This window comes from Medicago truncatula, chromosome 3 (assembly GCF_003473485.1).
Source record: "Medicago truncatula cultivar Jemalong A17 chromosome 3, MtrunA17r5.0-ANR, whole genome shotgun sequence".
Classification (NCBI taxonomy): domain Eukaryota; kingdom Viridiplantae; phylum Streptophyta; class Magnoliopsida; order Fabales; family Fabaceae; genus Medicago; species Medicago truncatula.
This window is the reverse complement of record NC_053044.1, coordinates 9144350-9160816: the sequence shown is the minus strand read 5'-3', so window position 1 is coordinate 9160816 and position 16467 is coordinate 9144350. Positions and strand designations below refer to the sequence as shown.

At 31.5% G+C, this 16467-nt stretch overlaps 2 protein-coding genes across 2 annotated transcripts; one reads left to right on the top strand and one right to left on the bottom strand.

Moving 5' to 3' along the window:
• Positions 1-4194: 4194 nt before the first annotated feature.
• Positions 4195-5052, top strand: LOC11423892 (protein LIM1). Its single transcript, XM_039831200.1, has 2 exons — positions 4195-4550; positions 4917-5052. The coding sequence occupies exons 1-2, from the start codon at positions 4241-4243 to the stop codon at positions 4928-4930; spliced, it is 324 nt and encodes a 107-aa protein (XP_039687134.1). The 5' UTR covers positions 4195-4240; the 3' UTR covers positions 4931-5052.
• An 814-nt stretch (positions 5053-5866) lies between these two features.
• Positions 5867-15838, bottom strand: LOC11424693 (chaperone protein dnaJ GFA2, mitochondrial). Its single transcript, XM_003599036.4, has 18 exons — positions 15509-15838; positions 15321-15414; positions 14699-14785; positions 14389-14471; positions 13696-13779; positions 13535-13573; positions 12799-12885; positions 12250-12300; positions 12077-12164; positions 11887-11951; positions 11699-11773; positions 10854-10926; positions 10101-10192; positions 9931-10002; positions 7186-7242; positions 7051-7099; positions 6878-6944; positions 5867-6349 (listed from the first exon to the last, which is right to left on the bottom strand). Exons 1-18 carry the CDS (start codon positions 15575-15577, stop codon positions 6250-6252), a joined length of 1332 nt encoding a protein of 443 aa, XP_003599084.1. The 5' UTR covers positions 15578-15838; the 3' UTR covers positions 5867-6249.
• Positions 15839-16467: the final 629 nt, after the last annotated feature.

Genomic DNA, 16467 nt, shown 5'->3' with positions numbered 1-16467 from the left:
CCTTCCTTTCCTCTTTCTCAAAAAGCAAAAATATGGATATTTGTGTCTAAAGGAAAAGGCACACCTTGTAAAATAGACCTTCATGAAAAGAGGTGGGTCTATTGTAGCAAACCTTATATATATATATATATATATATATATATATATATATATATATATATATATATATATATATATATATAGGATGTATCAAATGAGAGGAGTTTTTAAAATGAGAGATGAGAGGGATAATTAATGTCCATCAGATTAAATCAACGCCTATGATTTAATTAGGAAATACAATCGCATCTTAAAAGAAAAACACAATTATCTCTTGTTTCCATAGCCTCTTCATCTTCTCTCTTTCCTCCTTTGAAATCGTTTCCAAAATTCCTCCAAAGTTTTTCTCAAATGTCATGCATCGATGGAAATCAACAACATTCACTCATGATTGTTCTACTAATGGCAAAAAAAAAAAACCTACACAAATAACAAAAAAAAAAACTAGAGTTTTCCTTTAGATCAATAATCTGATTTAGGGATTTATGGCTTTGTTATAGGAAAACTTAGATTCCAAATAAATGATTTGGAGGATTAATTGCTTATGAAAAGAAAAAGAGAACCGCAACAGAGAAAAGGATCAGAAACTATAAAGGGGTCGTGATTGCGAAAACGAATAGTAGAGTTAAGTTTAAACTCTGAAATTAATTCAGGAATAAGTTTCACATATACAATCTAAGCCACGTGGAATTACTTGATTTTATTAAAAATTGGATCCAAATCCTGAGAAATATCTTCCAGTTTGGAGAAGTGTGTTTGCGTTTTTCTATCAGAAAGAGGAAGAAGCGAAGTAAAAACAAGATATTGTGGATTCTCAAAAAGTGAATTTAATCCAAACCATTAATTTGATCTAATGGACATTAATTATCCCTCTCATCTCTCATTTTAAAAACTCCTCTCATTTGAAACATTTTTCGTAAGAATAAATTTAATTGTTTATTAGAATAGAGGGTTGTTTAATCTTGAGAAAAATAGTTGGTAGTGTTATCTTGTAAATAAGTCTGTTCATTTTATTTTACTCTAATATTTGTTGTACTTCAACATTTTTCTAGCCACTTGAGCAAAACAACCATTGAGGTCTATGGTTGATTTTTTAAGTTCAGTGAAAATTGTACCGAAATGGAAAAAAAATATCATGCAAACATGGTTGTGTTGAGTCTGAAAACACTTTCGTAACATCAAAAAATCTTTTAAAAAATTTAATGAAAATCCTAATATTTTCTCAATCAAGTCTAGTGCAAGGGGAATCAATTTCCCCAAAGAAATCCCTATAGGCAACATCTTAATATTTAAACTGATCAAACACAACTTGAAACTTTTCAAATGTATCTAACTATTTCAAATAGTGGAAATTTCCAATTAATTATTATGAGTTTCAAAGTATTATTTTATTAGAATTTTATTAACTTTACATTGGACATTGACATACACATGAGCGTACATATTTTATTTAACATACACATAAACAAATATATACATAAACATAAAACAATGTACACATAAGTTTACTTGTGTTTATTTAGATTTAATTTAGGTCGAGTTTGCTCAAGTTTTATTTTTATTTTAAATTTGCCTTAAACATAAAATTCATAGAATACAACAAGAAAACATTTACAAGTGCATGCATATACACCACTAACATACAAGTTTTAGCTATACACTTGCATGTGTTTAATTTAAGCATAAGCAGGAGCATAAACATATGGATATTAACCATTAAACCATAACTGAATCATACACACAAAAAAATTAAAACATAAGGCCTCTGACAAATATAATTTCTTTCAAGTGCAATGTAGCAAAAATAAAATAAAAAATACCTTAAAGTATCAAATAGAGAGAGTAGAATTTAGTATAAAAATGTAAACTTTTAAAACCCTCTCTTATCTTCTTACACTTTCGCGAATCACTTCAAAGAGATGGTAAAAATTGTTACTTTTATTGTTCTTGAATGAAGTGAAAGCAGAAACAAAATGGAAGAGAAAACATAAATAAAATGAAATGAAAGTATGAAAAAATGGAAATTGAAGCTCGATCTCTCTTCTTACACCTTCGAAGCTCAGTCTATCTTCTTCCTTCTTTTTCAAAGATCCAGTATGAGAGGAATCAAAACGAAAATCAAAGAGAATATGACGATTACGAAAGATTTTGTCATGTTCTCATGCTCAATCTCACATGAAAACCCTAGAAAAACTGAGTGAGAGAGAAAGAACAAAATGGAGTGGTGCATGAGAGAAAGAATTTACACATCATTTTCCATATACAACTAAGTTGAATAGAAATGCAGAGGCAAATGCATTAGTGTTACATCCTTTCTATATCTTTAAATAATAATAGTGTAAAATATTTTGGTCTTACATCACCTTGGAGTTTACGATGCTCTTAGATATTTCAGATCAATCACTTTCACTAGACTCAATTATGATTTTTTATTTACGAGTTCAAAACTTTAAATTTCTCCAAAATTTGAGATTATTAAGAGTATGCATTATATAAACGATGAGTTGGATTTATTGTTATATAATTTTGTTTATTTGTACAAAATACAAAAATTAAAGCTCAATCAATGTCAGTAAGAGCCTACTCCCTCCCATTCTAAACCATAAGTAATTTTATGAAATTTTTTGTCTTAAATTATAAGTCGTTCTACAGTATAAATAGTTCATTAATATTATTTTTTCTATTACACTTTTAACTATTTATCACTCTCTTCTTTCAATTCTTTAATTTAACTTTCATGTATTAATGAAGAGTAATTTTATAAAACGACTCTTGATTTCTCACTATCATACAAAACTAATTATATTTTTTTAATTTATAAAAAATATGATGAAATCAATTTATAATTTGAGATGAAGAAAATATATACTTGGTTGATGTCATAAGTACGATATGCTTTTGTGAATTTGAGAGAAATTTAAAAAATGACAAAGAAAATGACAGTATGACATTTACTACATTGGCATGTCAATTGTTTGCTTTGCTATATCCACACATTGATGACTAGGCATTGAAAACGCTTATTTTTGTAACCAATGGATATAAGTCTAACTATTAGATTCTTTATAAAAAATACTACTAGTATTAGTATACTAGTATTAAACAAAGTATAAATCATTTTTGGTGAAAATTAGATATATAATATCATCTAGTTCAACTACATAAATGGTTGTCCAAGGTAAATAATTCTACAATTTTTCTAATATTTTTTTGAAAATATATTTTTTCTGATCTTATTGAGTACAATAAAATGGAATATTTTTCCCTAAAAAGATGGAATGTTTTTAATTTAAAAAAAGACTGATGTTTTGATCTACTAAATGATGCTTAAGTTTGCTAATTTTATACAATGTTGAGTGTTGAATATGTCTTACATTAGAATAATTTTTGCGTGGTTACAATCACAAATCTAAATCGTTTGGGACATGTTTATCTGTTAAAAGGTAAGTACTTGATAGAACGTCATAAGACAAAACAACACATCACAAGGCAGCACAACACAACATATTTGATATGAACAAATGCAAGTACTTTGAACAATTTTGTCATATATGATGTTTGGTGGACAAAAGATTATTTTGGTATTTTAGACAATTTGTACTTGTGACAAAAAGTTGTGATGTAGTTTAGTTAGGAACAAGAATTTCAGTTTTTGTCATGTCTCATTTACTTGTGACAAAAAGTTCTGATATAATTTAATAAGAGACACAAATTCCAGTTTTTGTCATATTGTCCCACATCGACATTCCACCTTACATTTTACTAATTTATGAAAAAAACCATCTCCTTGTGATTAAATTAACGAAACTCAGATTGTACAAATCTAATTTAAAAAAAAAAAAACCCTATGAGATCATAATTAATCAATTACACACACCTTACTATGTATTACAACATGTTCCTCTAAAAAAAAATGTATTACAATATTTTATTTAAATAAAAACTTCACAAATATTGGGAGAAATCATGAACTTCGAATCTTCTAACTGTGACCATAGAGTACCAATCGCATTGATGGTGACGTCTCTGATGAAAATAAGCATAATCACAATGACCCTTTTTGTTAGAACATGGTATCCATACCTTATGACATGAGCATATGCACATGTATATATAAATACAAACCATAGTAACTCTACAAGCATAACTATTATAGTAAAAAAGTGTTAATTGGAAAACACAACATTTCAAATCAATTAAAATGAAGTTTTTTATTAGCTATAAGACTATGTCCTTACTAGGTTTTTTTTTAATCATGGTAACATTGGTGTCACAAGTTCAAAGCAGTCCTTGCTCAAGCACATTTTTCTCATCACTTGTGCAACTCATTCCTTGTAGGGGAGCAGTTGCTCCTTTTAGTCCAATTCCACCCAATGATTCTTGTTGTAATGCCCTTAGGGCTTTAGGGCAACCATGTTTGTGTGTTCTTGTTAATGGTCCTCCAATTTCTGGTGTTGATCGTAACATGGCTTCTCAACTTCCAGACAAGTGTGCTACAAGCTTTGATCCTTGTGTGTTTCTTGTTTCTCTCTATCCCCTCTCTTCTATATTTGTTTACTTTGAAAAATGGTTCTTTTAAATGTTAACACTAAATTGTGAATTGTGAATATAACAAGTTTTAAACTTTTTTTCCATATACAACAAATATTGGAAAATAAAACGACTTATAATAAAATACGGAAGGAGTAGCTTCTAGTGTCCCAACTTAAATGTGTAAAATACGACTTATAATAAATTTCTGGACTTCATGATTATGACATGACATATATAGTAATGTATTTGTGTGTGAATCAAAAAAGTTTCCTAACATGAATATGAAATTTGTAATTATTAGCAAGTGAAAGTAAGATTAATTTTCTTTATCTCTTTATATGCAGGTGAAATCATGTGATGAAGTGAAGTTGAAGAGCATGAAGTTGGAATGCCATTAGAAATAAGCGTTTATTTTAGGCGTAATTTATGTACTGGTTCCAAAAATAACGTTCCAATAATCATGGGATTATGTTTTAAGTCTGTTTTAGGTTCTGCTGATTGTTCTTAGTTTTCAATAGTTCTGAAGTAATAAAACGTAAGAAAATAATTTTTCAAAAATGTCAATTTTTTTACTTTATGATTCGATAGATATTTCAATCATATATGGTGATATATGTGTGTTTTTATCATAATAACAAAGCAACCACTACGTACGTGTTTGTTCTCACGTTTGGTTGAACGTGGCCGCACGTTAGGCAAGAAGCTTGAATGTGTAGCTTTTAGAAATTGTGGTGAAAACGCACAATCAAACAAGTGCTAAGTTAATTTCAATAGTTTCATCTAGTGGTTGAAACATGTCTTGAATTCGAAGGTTTTAAATTCAAACTCTTCGTGTTATCCAAAGAGGTTTCGGATTCGAACTTTGTCTTATAAGATTACCAGAAGAAGGTAAATTATAATTTAAAGTAATAAAATGATTGATTGCTCTATTAAACAAGTTATGTTAAAACTCGCCAGTTTATGGTTAGATACATGCAACTTAACCTTCATATGTCAAATTATGTTAAAACTTAAACAATAAGGACCGATATTGACATTCGAAATATTCTATATATGAAACTAATGCAAATAACTTTCAATTAGTTGAATAACAAATTAGAAACAAATTTCAGTGTCAAAATGTTATTTCAAATGGTAAGGTTTCATAATAAAAATGGCAAAAGTGAATATTCAATATTGATGCCAATTTTTTTTCTTCACGTGATATAGTCACTACACTGATCCAAATATTCATCACCAGTCCAAAAGAACATCATTATACTAATCAAGAAAATATAAATATATGATCTTTCTGTATTGATGCAGAAATTGTCAACTAGTTTGTCCATCATGATCCAATATAATTTATCAAGGTTCCTCCACTTATGATAAAAGCAAAAAGAATGTCAATTCATGACTTGCACCCCTTTATGTTAATGAATATTATATACAACACAGACTAGGATACTGCATCAGGTGCATGAAGGACTGTCTTCTAACCTTATAAATTAATTGAGAATTAGTGAGTATCTCTTATGACGAGATAATATTACATATACTCAAAAGTGGAGGGGCAAAAATGAAAAGAAAAAAATAATTTAATACTTCTACAAAACTTCAATAGCAGGCGGCGGTTTCTTGCCCGGTTGACCACAAATTGATTGTAATTGTTTGCCGATTGCATACTCCAAGATGTTTTCAACCAGAAGCCGAAGCAGCTTTTCCTTTATCGGAAGATTCATATTGCTCTTCTTTCTGAAACTCTTCAATCAATTCCCGCTGTCTATCTGTCAGGTTTCTGGAACGATACAGAGAAACAAACATTTAAATATCAAGCATACAGAAGTATCATACATATGAGTACTGCAAGAAAAACAACTATTTCCTGCACATTTGTATCGACAGCCCAGACCCGTCGAAATTTTTACACGTTTCGACGGGAATTTCCTTCAGTGCCGGCTGAAACTTACTAATTCATCTCCGACATCAAGGCTGTAGGAAATCATTTTTTTGTTTCTGAAGGGTTTGTCCATCAGAATGCACAACATTAAATAGACGTGCAGAAGACCTTTTGAACCAACAACAAAGCAATCGGAAATTACAAAAGTTGTATTTTTAGCAAAATGCTTTATACTTCAGTCTTTTCCATTTGAAGTAATTTCCCAGGCACTCTTCCTCCAGAAATGGTTTTCAATTAGTTCCTTTCTGTCAGAAGGGATGTTTTCCAACAGGTTTTTGTCGGTTCAAAGGGCTTTCGCGCTTCGGTAAATACTGTTTTCTAGTTGTGTAAACCACATAGAATAATGACATCAAATCTAACACTCACACTGGGATGCTGACGTTAAAATGAACGTATTGATTGCCTAATGAGTTATACTTTTTGGTCTTGATCCCTGTTAAGAGGATGACAAGCAAGTTAATGATAGTAAGAAGATAATCTCAAACTAACTTCAAAATGTCTCCCAAATTATCATCCATAAACAATATCAACTTGCTCACCTTTCTGTTTCAGAACCACCTTCTGACCGTGTTGTGTTCCAGGACGCACCTGCGAAACAAGACACCCCATTTAAACTTTCATCGGTTACTAAGACCAAAATGTGGTAAAATTTATACTGCAATAACACCACAAACCTTGAGAACAACATCCCCAGTAAGAGTTGGGACCTGAATGGTTCCGCCCAAAATGGCCTGAAAAAAGACAGAAAATATAGATTATTTTAAGTGATGTTTAGGAGTACCATAAGGCAACACAGACAACTGAAGACATATTTGAGATACAAAATGTGTATGAACATGGAGCATCCAGTACCAAACTACCAATCACTACACATCAAAATAAATAAGAACAGATAAATCTGCCAAAAGCAGACAAATTGAAGATTGGCCTCAAATCCTATTAAATGTCCATAAACTACAAGTCATTCAGGAAATTTCAAACTACCTGTAAATTTCAGAGAGAATTCATACAGAATTTCTTAACTAACTTTTGATCTGAAAACTGTTTTTCATTGATTAAACAGATTCAGTAACAAACAAGCATATATAGTAGTTTGATGACTTAACTGCTATAGCAGATTGATCTATGGATGACTGACAGATGTCAGTAATTTAACAGCAGTTGAGTGCCAGCTGTATACAGCTGCCATCCCTCAACTAGCTAGCTCTAAACTAACTAAGCCTAACTAAACTGATTCTGAGTTCCTTCTCTTATACTACCAAACTCTCAAATCCACAAATTTTCATTTGTACATATTGTGGAATTATTTAAGGGAAGAGTGGTGAAGGTAGTGTTGTAACATCATTCAATTCTTCTATTTGGTACCTCAAATCAACATGGGATATAACAAGAAATGTATTTTGTAACCAATGACTCAAATAAACCAGCCCCAAAAATGATTAAACTGTTATAATTGCTAAGTTTTTATTTTTTTATTTTTTTGGATTTATTCTAGTTTAATTCTAATTAAAAAAAAAAAGTGATAAGTTTATTTGGTCAAATATCTTCCATGAAATTACATTAAGCCTGACAAATTATGATGAAAACCTGACAAGAAAAGTTTGATACTAAATCCGTTCTAAAATATAAAAAACCATTTTCAGTAATGTTTATGAATTTCAGTTTCAAAAAGTTGGTGAACTTCATTATTTCCGTAAGTGACCATCAGTGCTCGACACCCTCCACCACCATTGTCGCCAAAATGTGGCCCCCTCCACCCCCGACACTTTCCACAATGGGACACTGTCACCACTCATCACTGCTTGTCACCCTCCACCTCACAGCACCCTTTATAACCAGCACTGTGTGGCACCTACCATGGCTCCACTCTCCACCATGTCATGGGTCACTCTCCTCCATTGATATCACACCATCCAGCGTCCACCACCACAGCTGTCACTGCCTCAAACTGGCACCCTTCCCTCATCACTATCACCACCATCACCAGGAACCCTCAAACACAATACCCTTCATCTTCACCGCTATCCAGCACCCTCCAGTACAATGGTTAGGAACGCAGGGGGTTTACCCTGGAAAGAGGGAGGAGAGTGATAGAAACCAACTGAAAGTTAAAACATTTATGGTGGAAGGTGGAATGAGAAGAATTTACCCTTTTCCCTCACAAACTCACTTTCTTGAACTTTTCATTTACACTTACAAAAAACTTTTCATTTGTGATTTCAGCCTAAAAACTTTAGTTATTCAATTCAAAATGATAGATCTACTAACTTAGTAATAGGAAGGAGAGAATGGAGTGACCTAGATCTTGCGAATAACCAGGGAATTTACATTCTTTACATACATTCTTCCTATTCTTAGTGCTGCTCCTGCATTGGAGCAGAATTGGTATAAGGTTCTTGGTATAAAACATCACACCTTTTCTCCTCCCATCTTCCCCATTTCTTTGCCCCATACCATCCCTTTCAATTCCAATGATATTCCATTATCACTGAAATCTCCAAACAGATCCCACGACATGGTTGTTAAACGCGCACTGTAGATCATGAGATCATATGATATCATGCGATCTTCTCCTTCAACCGTGCCAGCGCGGTACAAAAAAAGTTGGAGAGGCCGGCGCGCAGAGGTAAATCGCAAGATCGTGGAAGCGGCGACCGAATTCACACCTTTTGATCCATACGACCTGTGTTGACCCGGTTCGCGGGAAGATTTCGTTGCCCAAAACGACATGCTTTGAAGCGCAGAGACATGAATGTTGAAAAGTCAAAACAATTGAGCGTGCCTTTCACGCAATTAATAATAAAAGCAGATTTCTTATTTTTGGAAAGTGTGCCTTCTAATTGCTTGCTATTCTTAATTTTATTTTTTAATGCTTTTTTTTATAGGAATATTAATTTTTGAATGCTAATTTGCTAAGTTTACTCTTTAAATGATTTCATTGTTTTTAGCCTTAATAAATTTTATATTTAATATATTACTTCATATATATTTTTTTTGAACAAAATACTTCATATATATTTTAAAACTTGTTTGTTAACAAATCATTTAAATCGTTTTTTTTTTAATGACAATTATTTAAATAGTTAATTGGTTATTTGTTTAACATAGTACTATTTAATTTAATCATATAATTTAATAATATAATACTCAATACTTAGTAATATTAATTATTTTTCTTAATTATAATATAATGGTCTCTTTCCTAAAAAGATATAACTGGGTGGGATCTTACGATCCTTGTTACGATCTCACGATTTACGATTTTTCTATACCCAAACGATCTTGGGTGATATCTTGATTTTGACATTTCACGTTCAAGATCCCCCAAAAAGAAAAAAGAAAGTTGGAACAAAAACAATCATGAAAATTAGTTCCCGCACAAGCTAAGGAATCAAGAATTTATTATTAAGGCACATTACCTGAGTGATGCTTAATACAGTATCTACATGAATATCCGATCCTTCTCTACGGAAGACAGGATCTTCCCTGACCTGCAAGAAGATAAAGGACGAAAAAATGATTGGGGTTGTGATGAGATACAAAAGAAAAAGGGAAATGACCTCAACTATGAAGAGATTAATTATTTTACCTTGATAGTAACATAAAGATCACCAGGTCGATCTCCTTCAGGATCTGCACCACCACTTCTGTAAACCTTGATGGTTTCATTATTGTCAATCCCTTCAAATGTATGAATATATATTAACATAAATGTAAATGTAAATGCAAACTAAAACATGTAAACCAGTGAACTTTTTCCAAAAGTCATAAATCCTAATTGAACACAATGCATGAGCAATATGAAAAGGCAAATATTAATAATTGTCTTGTTTGGCACCATAATTGATGGAGTCAAATTATTCAAAAATCAGAATTCTGAATTATGGAGCACAATATACTAGAAATTTTCTAGCTCCTTTTTTTTTTTTTTTTTTTTTATAAAATTAGAAATTTCTAGCTCATTTCTGTTACTGCTTGTTCTCATCGTCATATTAAAACTAATACCAAACAAATTTTATTTAGTCTGAAAGCAGGATCTTATAGTTAGTGGCGTAACTATTATAGTCTTTTCTTTTTTGAACAAAAAATTGACTATATAATTTTTTAAAATATTTAAATAAATTAAAAAAGAAGGCAGATTGGTTCACATTAGTGGGTAAGAAGTATCTAAATAAGAAATTATTATCTACATCAGTAGATAGAGAGACTGTGAGACCAGTGAGCACAATGCAAAGGAAATTGTATGGGAAATTGGTCTATGAGTTGATGTTCTCTCATTTTAAACCATATGTCACATAATAGCAAAGCATATTAAAATTCTAAAAAAAATTATAATGATTACCAGCCATAATATCCAATTTGACTGACTTGGTTGCTCTGTTAACCTTTGCACCCTTGCATGACTTGCAGAAACTCTGTTTTAAACCAAAAAAAAATTAATAATATTTGTACAGTGTATTAGCTATTGGTACGAAAGACCAGGCATAGCCATATCAATATGCTTCAAGTTGAACCTATAATTATCTATTATTATGATTCCAGGGATACTCAGTTCACTTCCCTACTGTCTTTCTACTGTCCAACATTCAGTTCCATACAACAATGCAAGCCTTACATTTGTGCAAAAAAAGTTTCTTATACACTTGAGTGATATTTTCCTGTCACATATTACCATTAAAACATTCCTCCATAGAATCAATACTGTAGTTGAAATCCCCCTCTATCACTGTCATTCGGCATAATGGATCTAAGATACTTAAAACATGTGATTTGTGGTATTGTATGTTCCACCAATTTTCACCTTATATAAGAATTTGTTTGTTCTTGCTAAGTTGCATTCCATAAACTCTATTTTACTTCTATATTGGTTGAAACAATTTTTTTCAAACTTGCCACCGTATCTCTAAATATTAGTCGATCTCATCTCTCAAAGTCTCCTAAGACTGTATCATCAACAAAAGGTCTGTACTATGACAACATTTCTTGAATGTGTTTCATGTCACTATCATCATCATAAACTACAAAAGACTTCACACTAGCTCATCTTGGGGGGGGAATGGATCACTTCCAATTAAGAAAAAATGATCAACAATAAGCGAGTAACATGAATAACAGAAAAGTCCAGATATCATAATCAATAAACTAAAATGAGAATTTACCGGAAAATAATTGATTTGCACACCATACCTTGACAATTTTGCCAGATCCCCTACATGCACCACATGTAGTCTCCATCCTAAATATGCCAGCTTGTACAGATGTCTGCCGGATAATATAACATAGCCATCAAATTAACAAAAAAATTAAAAAATAAACAAACATTAACATTGTTAAAGAAGGTTAAATTTTAATTTCAAGGCAAAGATAATACTGACCACTCCTGACCCTTTACAACGCTTGCAGGTTTCAGGTCTTGTACCAGGAGGAACCCCACTGCCACCTGCAATTGGTCAGCCAAAGAGAGAATTTGTGATTTTCAAGGCGCATAGTTCTTACAAACAGAACTGAATATGGTGGTGACACCTTAATTAATAGAATATAGATGATAATAAGATATGAGCATACCACAAGTGTTACAAATCATATCTGTTTGAAATGTAATGGTTTTGGCGCATCCACGGACAGCTTCCATAAAGGAAAGTTCAACAAACGTCTGAAAAATAGATTTAGATTTATTGCCTCAAACAAATCCTTAACATAGTGAAAGATGTCCAATCCAAATAGAAATAAAAACGAACCTTAACATCCTGTCCGCCAATGTTCCGATTAAAGATGTCATGGATAATATCCTGATCGCAGTTGAGAGATTAATCAGAGAAGTAATATACATATACATACTAGTCTTCAATGGAATGTATAACTCAAGGGACAATTATAATTATTGATAGAAATAATTTACAAAGTTTCTACTATAACATGAAAAGAACAGATGCATAACCAAACACAATATATACTAATATGGCTTTTACTTGGGAAAAAAAGATGTTTGTACAAATGCTTGAGTCTTAAACATGGATATTTGCACAACTTTTTTTAAAACTCAATTGATCATTCTTTCTTTTGCCTGGTGCAGTTGGATAGTTAGCGCTTGTAAGCATTTAACAATGCAACGTTAAACTAGAATGACTATTTATTATTGCTATAAAAGAAATCCTGATGAAATTTATATTACAATGCAGACTGGCCTAAAAAAGGAAAGAAATCTACTAAAAGACAAGATTAATAAAAAAGTTGAAGATTCTTCAAAAAAAAAAAAAAAAAAGTTGAAGAGACCGGCAAGTTATTACAGGATTAAAGGGAAAGCCACCATCTCCAAAGGGACCAAAGCCACCATCAGAACCATTTTCTCGGTTTACAAAACCTTCATGGCCAACCTACATATCCATGTGGAACTAATTTAGATGAAACCGGTTAAACAAATAAATAAGATAATAATAGCAATAGACTTAAAAGAAATGTACCATTCATCCCCAATCCATTCCCTACTTTTTTCTCTCAAATCTCTAAAAAATTTAGGTTCAGTTCCCCAATCTCCATAAACAAATGTCCTTTGCTTATGTTCTTATTTTCGTTGTTATCCAACTATGTGCTTATTTGTTACTATTAATCTACAAATTACAGTCTCATGCATATGATAAATTATGTATCCTTCTATTTATCTCAACAGGTACCAAAATACAAATTAATTAATTAAATAATTACAACGGGTTCCCAAGAATTTCGAGAGTCTTGGGTCTCTCCCTTCCAAGAATTAGAGAGCTTGTTCTCTCCCAACCAATAACCAGTCCCCAATAAAATGTCAGCCGCCATTGTCCTTCAGATTTCCTATATATCTAGTATAAATGCCTATAAACATAATTGCCTCCTAATACGTAACTGTTCCACATTAATATAATAATTGCTGCCTAATAAAATAATAACTGCCTAATAATGTTTACTAATAATAGTAGGCCTAACACATAGTAACAAGATAAAATGATCAACGAATTGACCAAAGAGAAAATTACTGGAAAGAAATGAAACCTGATCATACTCTTGACGCTTTTCCTCGTCCTTCAAAACCTACAATGCAATTACATAAAGAATGGGGAAGAAAGGCCAAGAGACCAAAAGTCAGTTCACAAATCATACAATTTAAAATAAACCACTAAATAGTATCAAGAACAAGAGCATTAAGGGCACACCTCATATGCCCTTGAAACTTCTTGAAATTTCTTTTCAGCTTCAGGATCATCTTTGTTTGTGTCAGGATGTAACTTTTTTGCAAGCTGAAGAACATAAAAAAAGACTATTAGAAGAAAAATACAGAATCATTTCGTGCAAATAACTTATGCTTGTCAAATATGTTTGAAGACCATATGTGAAGAAAGAAAAAAAAAAAAAAAAAAGAGAGAGAGAAAGAAAGAAGGAAGGAAAAATTTGAGGTAACTGATATTTTCGCAATTTTTAGGCACAAAACGTATGTGAAATGCAAACATTAAAATAATAATACAAGAGGACTTATATTCTGGCTAAGAGAGCTGTAAAAATGGTCTCAAGTGCAGATTTTTAATGCAAATAGAAAACATGGTTCAATTTTATGAGAGCAACATGATATAAAACACTTCCTCGTGCAATTTAGACTATTATTTGAAGACAGCCACTTGGAAAATAACACAAGTATCACAAACTAAAAAAACTAAATGTTTTCCCAGCATATGAAATTAGAAATAATTAAATTAAAAACGAAGTATGCAATGTGATCAATTTTAAGTTTTTAACAAGGAAATACATAAGAAAATGCAAAGTTTTACAAGGAAATCAGTCTGGTGTGTGCCCCTAAAAAATATTTGACCTAGGAATAGATGTATATTGGCACTGGTTTAAGTAAAACATACCCCATAGTATGCTTTCTTTATTTCAGAAGAACTTGCATTCTTACTGATTCCAAGAACATCATAAAAGTCCTTTGCCAATGGTGCTGAAAATGCGTCAAGGGGACAAAAAAAGTCAGTGACATGTAATGGACAATAAACAAATACGCATACACTGATTCATAAATTCATAGATGATAAAGACTGATAATTAAATATGACGAAACCATCTGCTTTGTCACCAAATCAAAATAATAATGGACAATGCAAGTCTTACATAACAAAATCAAGAATGAAATGGATAACATAAATTAACAACAAAATTTCTTTATACCTGATCCATGAATAGATCTAGTTGCCCCCAAATAAGTATTTGCTGCTCCCAATAGCACCCAGTTCTTCAATTTAACACCATCTCCAACTGCAATCAGTATAAGGTGTGAAAATATTAGCAACAACATTAGCAGAAGAGATTATATAATAACAGTGAAAAATAATAAGTGATTATTTTCGTGTTTATAGAGAAGCTACTCAAAATAGCTTCTCATTTTGAGTAATAGCAGAAGATGTTTCGTGTTTGTTTACCATAATGAAAATTACTTTCAGTGAAAATAATAACAGAAGCTATTTTCGTGTTTATAGAGAAGCTACTCAAAATAGCTTCTCATTTGAAACAGACTCTAAATTAGTTTTAAAAATCATATAATATAATAACAGTGAAAAATAATAAGTGATTATTTTTCACAAGAAAAAAAAAAAAAAAAAAAAAAACAGAATTTTACTCCTATTCCATCAATTTCAAAACTTCTAAAAGAGATTATTTTGTTTAAAAAAGTGATTATTTTCACAATCCATCATTCAAATGAAAACAAACTAGAACCACAACAATAACAGCCAAATCAATCAAACCAGCAAGAAAGAAAAAAACAAATTTTTACGCCTATTTTATCACATACCATTGTGAAAATAATTTCCAGTAACTTTGGAAGAACGATTGCATAATCCTGAATTCAATGTCCTATATCCCCTTTGCAACACTCCTTCATATACCTGAAATTCACCAACACCACCAAAAAATCAATCAAAAAAACAATCTTTCCACCAAAATTTCTCAAAAAGCGTAATCGAGAGAGAGAGAGTATACGGATTTGTTGCGGAGGAGATTAGGGGAGAGAGAACGAAGAAGAAGCTTGACGCCATTGGAGCGAACCATTTGGGGAAGAAGATGATTAGGGTTTATGAATCTAAACCCTAAATCGAAAAACCCTAATTTTTTTGAAGAGTGAAACGAAGGTTCTAGTGTTTAAGAATTTTTTTTTGGAAGTGTAATTGTTTAAGGGATTTAACAGTGATGAGAGAGTTTCAAAAAAGTTTCTTATTATTAATTTTTAATTATTTATTAATATTAATATTAATCTTTGTTGTGGTAATACAAATGAGAAAAAATGCGTCTGAAAAAAAATACGAATTGGGTTAATCTTGTGGGAGAAGCAAAATGCGTTGGCGCAGGTTTCCAATTTGGAGATAAGGATGGGATGGTAATTTTACTTGAAGACAAGACAAGATAAAAAATTGTTAAAGTACGTAAAAGTTTGTTATGCGTCTTGTGTTATGATGTTATGTTATGTCTTGTGTTATAGTGGTATATTTTGTGTTATTTTGTCTAGTACTTACCTTTTACAAAAGGTATCCTAAAAACAAATAAAACTGAGCTTTAGTAAGTTTTTAAAAGATATTTTGTCTTTTAGTTTATATTTATAGTTTTGTTTTGATGATGCCTTTAGTATGTTTTTGTACAAAACACGTTCGTCTTTAGTAAGTTTTTGTACAACACACGTACGTTCTAGATCACTCACTCCATATGAAATTAGTTTTTAGAAAGTTAGTGGAAAGGATAGAAGCAAGTTGGCATTATTCATTTTCTAAAACCTACACTTTAATTCGAATAAATGCCTCTCATTGAGCCATTTGATTCGAACCATTGCTTCCCTCAGACCTAAAAGTCAAGGATTGGTATGATGATCTTGTGATGTGGGTCAACAATATTCCAAAGAAACAATGGATATACACACATGATGAAGGGAGACGTTAGAGGCACATGAC

Excerpts from the sequence above, each read along its gene's own strand:
- LOC11423892 (XM_039831200.1), top strand. The coding sequence starts at position 4,241 with ATGAAGTTTTTTATTAGCTATAAGACTATGTCCTTACTAGGTTTTTTT.
- LOC11424693 (XM_003599036.4), bottom strand. The coding sequence starts at position 15,577 with ATGGTTCGCTCCAATGGCGTCAAGCTTCTTCTTCGTTCTCTCTCCCCT. Across the intron at positions 11,952-12,076 it reads TATGATTTGTAACACTTGTG|GTGGCAGTGGGGTTCCTCCT; the intron begins GTATGCTCATAT and ends GACCAATTGCAG. Across the intron at positions 6,350-6,877 it reads TTTAACGTCAGCATCCCAGT|AAACCTGACAGATAGACAGC; the intron begins GTGAGTGTTAGA and ends GTATCGTTCCAG.